The sequence below is a fragment of the Amphibalanus amphitrite genome, unplaced genomic scaffold (assembly GCF_019059575.1).
Source record: "Amphibalanus amphitrite isolate SeventyFive unplaced genomic scaffold, NRLGWU_Aamphi_draft 000623F_arrow, whole genome shotgun sequence".
NCBI classification, from domain to species: domain Eukaryota; kingdom Metazoa; phylum Arthropoda; class Thecostraca; order Balanomorpha; family Balanidae; genus Amphibalanus; species Amphibalanus amphitrite.
In genome coordinates this window covers 140,510-148,604 of record NW_024882117.1, presented here as the reverse complement: position 1 = coordinate 148,604, position 8,095 = coordinate 140,510, and the positions used below count along the sequence as shown (strand labels likewise).

Here is an 8,095-nt window from a genome sequence, read left to right as displayed (position 1 = left end):
CATTTATGAGAGCCAACATTCGTTTGTAAACAAACATAATGCTCGTATGCAAATATTTGATCCATTTTCATAGCGCGTAAATAAATGGTAGAGCCACTTTTATCAGTCTTACAGCCTTGGTCTTACATGTGGAACCTCACGTTTCAGCTGCTAGGAAACGTACTGTAATTTGTAAGGGAAAGAACCTAAGACAAAGTGAATGTTGCCGGACTGAGACCGTTTTCGGTCACAACTCACGGTCCTTGGAAGTTACGTATAGCGTAGAGTCAGGTACCAACACATTACCTATCTGATCAGGATCTGACCTGTCCTGTTATAGTTCAAGGAATGGATTGGATACACTGTAATGGCTGTTACGTCCAGCCCGGGCAGCGTGGTCAAGAAAAGCGCCGGTTTTTGCTTACCAGCTGCGGTCATGTGTTCTGTGCCCAATGTTGCATGGCTTGCGCCAACGAAAAATGTAAAGTTTGTCAGTCCAATTGCAAAATGATACCGCTGTCATCGAAAATGAAGCCAGATGTAGAGGTGTTCTTCACCAACCCGATGGAGCTGGCGCGCCGCTGTTTAGCATCGTTCACACAAGCCGCGCAGAAAATGCAGACCGTCAGTGATTTCCAGAACGGCCACAGACAGCGACTCATGGAGCATTTACGGAACGAAGTTCGTGCTCACCAGCTGAACGCTCGCGCAAACAGTCAGCTTGAAGCGCGGTGCCAGCAGCTGGAGAAGCGCTGTCAGCAGCTGGAGCAGCAGCTGATTGGGATGCAGGCTCGCAAGAGCCCCCGCAACTCGCCGGGCTTCCTGAGCGGCATGGTGAGCTCGCGGCCCATGTGTCGGGACTCGCCTCAGGCGGCGGCCGCACCCTCCTGCAGCCCTTACATGGACGTGGTGCGCCGGTCGCGGCCGTTCGAGCTGGCGGCGTCGGCCGGCGGCGGCGACAGTCTGCCGATGGCCACCAGCCCCCAGCAGACCGGCCAGCGCCAGACCTCGCTGCTCGCCAAGCTGTTCGCGTCGCCCGGCGTTCCACAGTCGCCCAACAACATCTGATGGCCGCGTGAAGTTCCGCGACATCGCCGCCCCATCGAGGTTGGCTTCCTGATCTCGATATGAACAAGACACACGAGCCCGTATGCGTCACGGCTCCAGTGCGAACATTACCTAGATTTGTGTTTGAAGTTGGCTGTGCGAAGCTATGTCACGCAATTCTAGTTGTTTTCTGCGTGTGATCGTTCCTTTGTCGTATCCTGTTACCCTTTTCTTGCTGACGATGGTGTAAGTCGTACTACATTGAAATGCCATCTGTTCACTCGGTTTACTGGTGTACCTACTGAAGTTAGGACACCCAATCCAGCGATTAACTAGCTAGGCCAACGACGTCTCCACACTTTCAATCACAAACGTCGAAGGTATCGACCTTCTCTAGAACAGGGGTAACAACATGGAGTAACCAGACGACATTGAACGATAGAAGCACGATCAACTGCCGTGGCATACGTTTCCTACACGACATACCAACAGCATTTCATCCAACCAACCATTGTCAGTCACCGCACACGGCACGATAGTACACAAATTCAATTTTGCACATTTTATTTGATACAAATAAATCCATAAATACCATTCCACTCGGACAAGCACCTAGGTCCTAAACTTTCATTTCGCAAACAAAATATGAGGCTGCATCGGCGACTACGTGTCATCGGAGTCCTCTGTAAAATGGGGCCTCTGCCCGGGAGTCCGCGCATCCAAACAAGGCCCACGTCAGCTATACCACCCGGCAAAGTATGTGTAAAAAGTAAAAACATCAAGTCACATCGCCCGACGGCGGCGCATCGTACAAGGAAAGCGGCCGGCGGGCGGCGCGAGCGCGCGCTCTCGACACGGGCGGCCGGCCGGCCCGGTGGCCGGTCGCCACCGCCGCGGAGAGAAGCCAAGCGAGAGGAGGAGCCACTACATAAGGTGCTCGCCGCTGATGCCCGGGCGCCGGACTGGGTGCTCGCCGCTGATGCCCGGGGCGCCGGACTGGGAGCGCCCCGCGGGCGCCGGACTGGGTGCTCGCCGCTGATGCCCGGGGCGCCGGACTGGGAGCGCCCCGCGGGCGCCGGGGCGCCGGACTGGGAGCGCCCCACGGACGCCCGGGGCGCCGGCGCTGGACGCCGCCGTCTACACCGGCAGCTGGCGCCGGACGAAGCCGGCAGTGGAGTTGCGACAGGCCCTGCCGATGCGCCTCAGTCGCACTGTGGACAGGGGTACCGGAGGTCAGGTCAGGTCGGCAGTGATGATACGGTGACCTCGCGCGGAGGTCTTGTGAGCCCATGCGCTCAGGGGCGGTGGAAACTAATTTTAAAAGCACCCGCTAAGACCAACTACGATCTTTAAAATCTGATACAACTACATTACGATACTACCTACATAAACCTTAATACCCAAGTAATATTGCTTGCTTCCTACTTGCGCTTCCTACCATTCCTATCTTCCCAATAGGTCTGGTGCTGTTGTACAAAGACACACCAGTCGTGTTCAGTCATAGAGCTGTTTCAATGATTTAGACCAGAAAATTTTTAATGAAGACCACTGCATAATTCATATCAGTGGGAAGGCCGAACACTAAATGGCATGAATATCGACATGGTAAAATAACGGTCATCAAAATGATCGCAACATAATGAAATTTAAAAGTGTTTTTTTTTCGCGTCATTGTGCCTTAAATTACGGCCACAGCCCTCTGCCGTTTTATAATTCATTGGCGAATAAAAAATATGGCCGAATTAATTGGAGCTCCGTCGAGCTGCGGGGGGAATTTGGCAGCGTGTGCAGACATAGTTGGCTGAGAGCTGGCACTGGCCCGGGACCAGACCTGCTGGCGTCATCGCGGATCGCGCGCGTGATCCAGGAGAGTGTCTCCTAGGAGCCAGGGTCACCGGGGAACGGATAGAGTAATTTGCTTAAAACCCTGACCGGGGCGGGGCCTTGTCGCGGTTTGGGAATTTATGAGACCAAATCGAACAAATGGCCAGGTTATATGCTTATAGCTGTCATGGAAGATGTTCAAGTCAAAGCTAAAATGTTGTTATTTGTCTCCGTTTCCTGGAAGATGTTCGGGCGTGGTGAGCGTGTTTAGTGGACCATCACCTGTGAAAGGAGTCACCAAAGGGGTGGTGCAAAGCTGGCGAACCGACCGAACCTTTGCAGCCGCCAGCAACCAGACACCCACTACTGTCTTTCGGCGGAAACATGTCATCAGACAGAATGGGCCAGCAAAGATACGCTTCAGAAATCAGAATATCAAAATTAAGTGTGAGAGCTTCTGGATATTTATGACCAGTGACTCGATTTGGTACCGTTCAGGCTAGCTATCTGCGTTGGCACTGAGCGATCTCTGACTGTGTAGCCATCTGATGAGACTGTTTCCGCCCTACCCATGCTCGGAGCCGATTGGCAGTACCCTCAGCCATCGGATCGCGGGGCGCCTCCACCGGTTCGGGACGCCGCCGTCACAAGACAACACCGACAGCGGCAGCGTCAGCGGCAGCGGCAAAAGGCAGCAGAAGCAAAACCAGCCAGACAAGGCAAACTAAACGATAACAAGCCAGCGCGTAGCAGACACTGAACAAAACCTCCAACCGACCGCCACCAGCTGAAAATGGACCAGACCCCGTGAGAGGGGACCGCTTAGCCACCTGAAAACGGGACCAGCCAGGGGGAGAGGGGCCGGACAGGACGGGCACGAGTTAGTGTAGTCACCATTTAGAGTCGGGGAAGAGAGAGGGAGATGAAGGCAGAGACAGAGAGACAGAGCAGCGGCTTCTGCCATGCCAGCGACAGGTAGATGGAAAGAAACATGCAGAGGGGGTTGGTGTCAGCCGTTATGTTCTGACGTCAGTGTTCCTGTTTGGTCTGACCTGTAAGGTGCTGGGTGGCATGCAGATCTATACAACTTGCACCATATCTAGCGGGTCGCTCCAGGATCCTAGCAATCACCAGGTGCAACGATCACCAAACTTTGGGTTCTGCTTATCAAGGGCTCATGCCAACTGTCCAGTAGGGGCGCGTCCGTGCAGCGAACAAGACGAAATTTTGCTTACCAGTTACCAGCCATAGCATCGAATGTGTTGTTCACGGCAATTTCGGACCAGTTGAATACAACTCGTAATCCAAGTTTGGACCGACATAACCTCTCATATACCGGGGTTACATGAGCAAGTAAATGCGTATCAGGAACGGATTTTCCTATTCGCTCACCATTGTAGTCCGTTTGTAATGCGTATTAACTCTGCTCATGTAACCCCGAGCATAGTGTCAGACCATTTTGTCAATACTTTCAAGATTTCATCTAAAAATAAAAAACCGTAGCTGCACCGCCCATAATCCTTTGATGAGGCTAGTTCATGGCTGTTCTAAAAAAAGGTATCCTATTTTTGTTACTCGTAATAATGTTCAGTGCGGTCTTATACAATACTAATACATGGTCCAGAATCTCATAACGAGACGGAAATTTTAGACGAAGTACAAACAGGCGACTTAAAATAAATTATACCTATGCCTTTAAAATACATTGTTTTTTTTAATAATATTCTGAATCATTAGAAAAAAAACTTGGGCACTGATTTCTTAGTTCCAAAATTTCGGACACCATGACAAATTTAACACTATCAAAGCTACTTAAATTCTACAATCATAGCCATTTGGAGCAGGCAGCTGTGTGGATTGATTCGCCAAACATTACGTTCGCAGTGAAAAATGATTGCCAGAGCAGAAGGGCAGCGAGCGCAGCCAGGCGGTCCGTCAATCCACACAGCTGACCGGTCCAGCGGCGGCACGCCGTAAGAAGGAAACGCTTTGTTAGGGTGAGTCGTCATTCAAAACATACTTTGCAATGGGATAAACCAGTATAGCGCCTTTTGGGGCGACTAACGGAGCGAGCGAGGAGGTGAGTCTTGCACGTGCGAAATTTCGAGGGGGTACCTCTAACTGACTTGTGCACGGCACCCTACTGACCGGTTTCTAGCGATGTGCCAAATTTGAGCACAATCGGCCCAGCCGTTCTCGAGATCTGGGAGCGGCACCCTGCACGTGCGCACGTGCAAAATGGGTCCCAACTGACTTGTGCACGGCACCCTACTAACTGGTCCCTAACCGTGTACCAAATTTGAGCGCCATCGGTCCAGCCGTTCTCGAGATCTGGAAACGACCCCTGCACGTGCGCACGTGCAGCAGCACCCCAACTCTGGCACATGGATATGCAGTGCCTAGTGGGTGCCTACCTACATGCCAAGTTTCAGCGCAATCGGCCAAGTAGTTACCGAGATATTGCAACAATTACAAAACTGACACCTCTAGGTTTTGCACGTGGCACGTGCATAAGGGGTCACCCACATGCATCGGGAATAGTCCAATACTTGGTAGAAGGAATCAGAAGCTACCCTACAAAAATTACCGCGTGTAAATCGGTCAAGTGGTTGCTGAGATATAAGCCTCGCAAAAGCGTCCGCACGGCCGGCCGGCCGGCCGGCCGGCCGGCCGCTCATACTCAGAAATTTCCGTTAATCTAAGGAAAGACTCCGCTCGCTTCGCTCGCTCCGTAATGATACCTGTGCCATATACAGATTGGAATGCAACCAACGCAACAAATGGCAACCAGTGTGGACTGGCAGTGAACATGAAAACGCCTCACCACAAAACAAAACAATTCCTTCCTACAAACGTAACAATGGCAACTAAACATGCAACAAGCGAGATGCGCAACATATGCTACTAATGACAGCTATCGAAACTAAACGGGCAAAACATTGATTAGATGGAAGAAAAAGGCGGATTAGTATACCTAGCGCAGAGCACACACACGCTTATTTCGACTTGGAAGCAGCCTCTCGACGTGCCTTCCGAACTGGAACGAGACAGAAAATAGGGGTGTGGGTTAGTCGAGACAAAACCGGGCAGCACACACGCTACACGGGCCTGGGCAGCGCGGAGCTAGCTCAGTCGGCCGCATTCCCGCATAGAAACGGAGCCGGAGGTGACAGAGAGGTCAGAGCTGCTGGGGGGAGCAAACAGGGGAGCAAGGCCAACTAGGCAAACCAGTCAGACGGACGGACGGACGGAGGGCGGCGGCGGGAGACCTACGCGGGGCGGCGGCGGCGGAGTCCGGCGGGCGGCCGGGGCGGCCCAACACCGCCCCGGGCCAGGTCACGAGCGGCGGCGGCCCATCGTCCGCACTGCAACCACCAGAGCAGCATGACTGACGCCTCACGATCGCTCCGGCGCCGCCGCGACAAACACACTCGCGCTACACTACCGTCGGCGACCGCTCCCTCCTCACACCCTCATGCGGCGAGCACGGTACCGGACCAGTCAGGAACACACGCGAGCACACCACCGGGGGGCGGACACACCGGCACCGCGACTACTGACGGGGGAGCGCGCCAGGCGGGACGTTAGCCGGTGCACGGAGGACGGCGGGGACAGCCAAATAGCGGGCGGCGCCGGCCGGCAGTCGGACCAGCGAGCGCCACCAACCGTCAGTGGTCGCCCGCCGGCCCCGGCACCGGCTCGGGTTCGGGCTCCTCCATTTCGGGAAGCTCGGGCAGCGCGGCCACATCGTCGTCGGAGGATTCGCCGGCGCCGGCGGCCGCCGCGCCGCCGCCCGGCAGCGCCATCGACGCCGGCAGCTTGATGGAAAAGCTACAGGACATGCCGTCGGCCTGCCGCTGGACGCGCACTGCGGAGAGACGGCGCCTGCTCACGGGCCGGCCGCTGCGGGGCCGAGGACGGGGCGCCGGCCGAGGCCCGGAGAGGACTACGGACCACTTCTCTCACACCCACCCCCTCACACAGCTTCCCTCAGTTACAGAACACCTGGACAGCACACAGGTTGGACCGGACGACTGCTGATACAGGTCAACTCAGCTACAAGACTAAAATGAACCCACGATAACTAAATACTAGCAATGTTCGGTCTAGACACCACCGATGACTATCTCGACAGCTCATATACAATATCAACTCATCAAAAACAGCAGGGCTTATAACTTCTGTGCTTCAACCCATGAAACACAACAGGGTATATACATTGCACACCAGCTTGGACATTCAGCAATATGCCAGATGGTAACTACACATCCCTAAATCATTACGTCATCCCACACCACACACTGCTCCGAGAAACACCACTGGACTTCAGCCGACACCCATTTCACAACACCAAAAACAGCGCAGCCTCCAGCCGACGGCAGCCCCAGACCTGGAAACGGGTCATCGTGCAGCTATATACACTACCCCGCCCTGCGCGGGTTTCTGCGGTCTTCTGGTCACGGCACACGGCACACAGCGCACACCAGGGTTCAACGGGCTACAGGTGACGGCGGTGCGCGCGCAGCAGCAACTAAACCACGGGCTGGGTCGGGGCACGGAGCGAGGCTGGAACGCACCTTACCTGAACAATGAGTCTGTGGGGCAGTAGCTATATTGAAAGCTTACAAATTATTTTACAATAATTTTAGAGCATTAATTTGTACAGTGAGTGAAAGACTAGTTACGTCCGTACGCAACATTTTATTGATGTTAAAATACTCACGTAAATCAAAAGGCAAATCACAAAAAGTTGCTTTATGGAATGCACCGGTGTTGAGGCACTGTTAGGTCACTTCGAGCCGATTCGGCCTATTTGTCAGCCTGTCCAATGTCCACCGTCGGCGGGACGGGGCGGTAACTTACACCTGTCGCGGTTCTTCTGTAGCTGCGCCGAGACGCGCGCCCGGGCGTCGTTGAACTCAAAGTGCAGACCCATCTGCAGGATGGTGGGGTTGTCCTCCACGTACTTGGTGATCTCCATCTCGATCTTATTACCCAGCACCTGAGATCGCTGCAAACCAAGTGGGAAGGATGTCACTCTCCATGCCGCCTGATTTACAGTTGTGCTGTTACAAAAATACAATGTACACACCCGACAATATGCAAAAGCCCGCTATCACCATTTGTTCGCAATGGTGTTATTTTGATATTCCAAAAATAATGTGCGTCAAGGTAGTATAAAACTCACACTTCACAGTTTGAAAATGTTTCAGCTTTAGACGCTATGCAAAGGCCCTTGAACTGG

At 53.7% G+C, this 8,095-nt stretch overlaps 2 protein-coding genes across 22 annotated transcripts in view; one reads left to right on the top strand and one right to left on the bottom strand.

Annotated features, from left to right (window-relative positions):
• The first annotated feature begins 6 nt into the window (after positions 1-6).
• On the top strand, positions 7-1,302 carry LOC122363480 (RING finger protein 212B-like). Its single transcript, XM_043332786.1, has 2 exons — positions 7-44; positions 320-1,302. Exon 2 carries the CDS (start codon positions 328-330, stop codon positions 1,045-1,047), a length of 720 nt encoding a protein of 239 aa, XP_043188721.1. The 5' UTR covers positions 7-44; positions 320-327; the 3' UTR covers positions 1,048-1,302.
• Positions 1,303-1,573: 271 nt separating this feature from the next.
• The window catches only part of LOC122363479 (tropomodulin-like), a 32,074-nt gene continuing 25,552 nt past the window's right edge, over positions 1,574-8,095 (bottom strand). For 6 of the 21 annotated variants that reach the window (XM_043332775.1, XM_043332772.1, XM_043332780.1 and 3 more), the window contains 2 exons: positions 7,714-7,861; positions 1,574-2,237 (listed from right to left, as the gene is read on the bottom strand). In XM_043332775.1, the coding sequence (XP_043188710.1) occupies positions 2,164-2,237; positions 7,714-7,861 (222 nt within the window). In that variant the 3' untranslated portion in view covers positions 1,574-2,163. Of the gene's footprint in view, positions 2,238-5,824; positions 5,888-7,713; positions 7,862-8,095 lie in introns of all 21 variants that reach the window. The other 15 variants (XR_006253374.1, XR_006253371.1, XR_006253377.1 and 12 more) reach the window with 6 other exon arrangements.

What these genes read in the sequence shown, in the direction of transcription:
- LOC122363480 (XM_043332786.1), top strand. Translation starts at nt 328, where the DNA reads ATGGATTGGATACACTGTAATGGCTGTTACGTCCAGCCCGGGCAGCGT.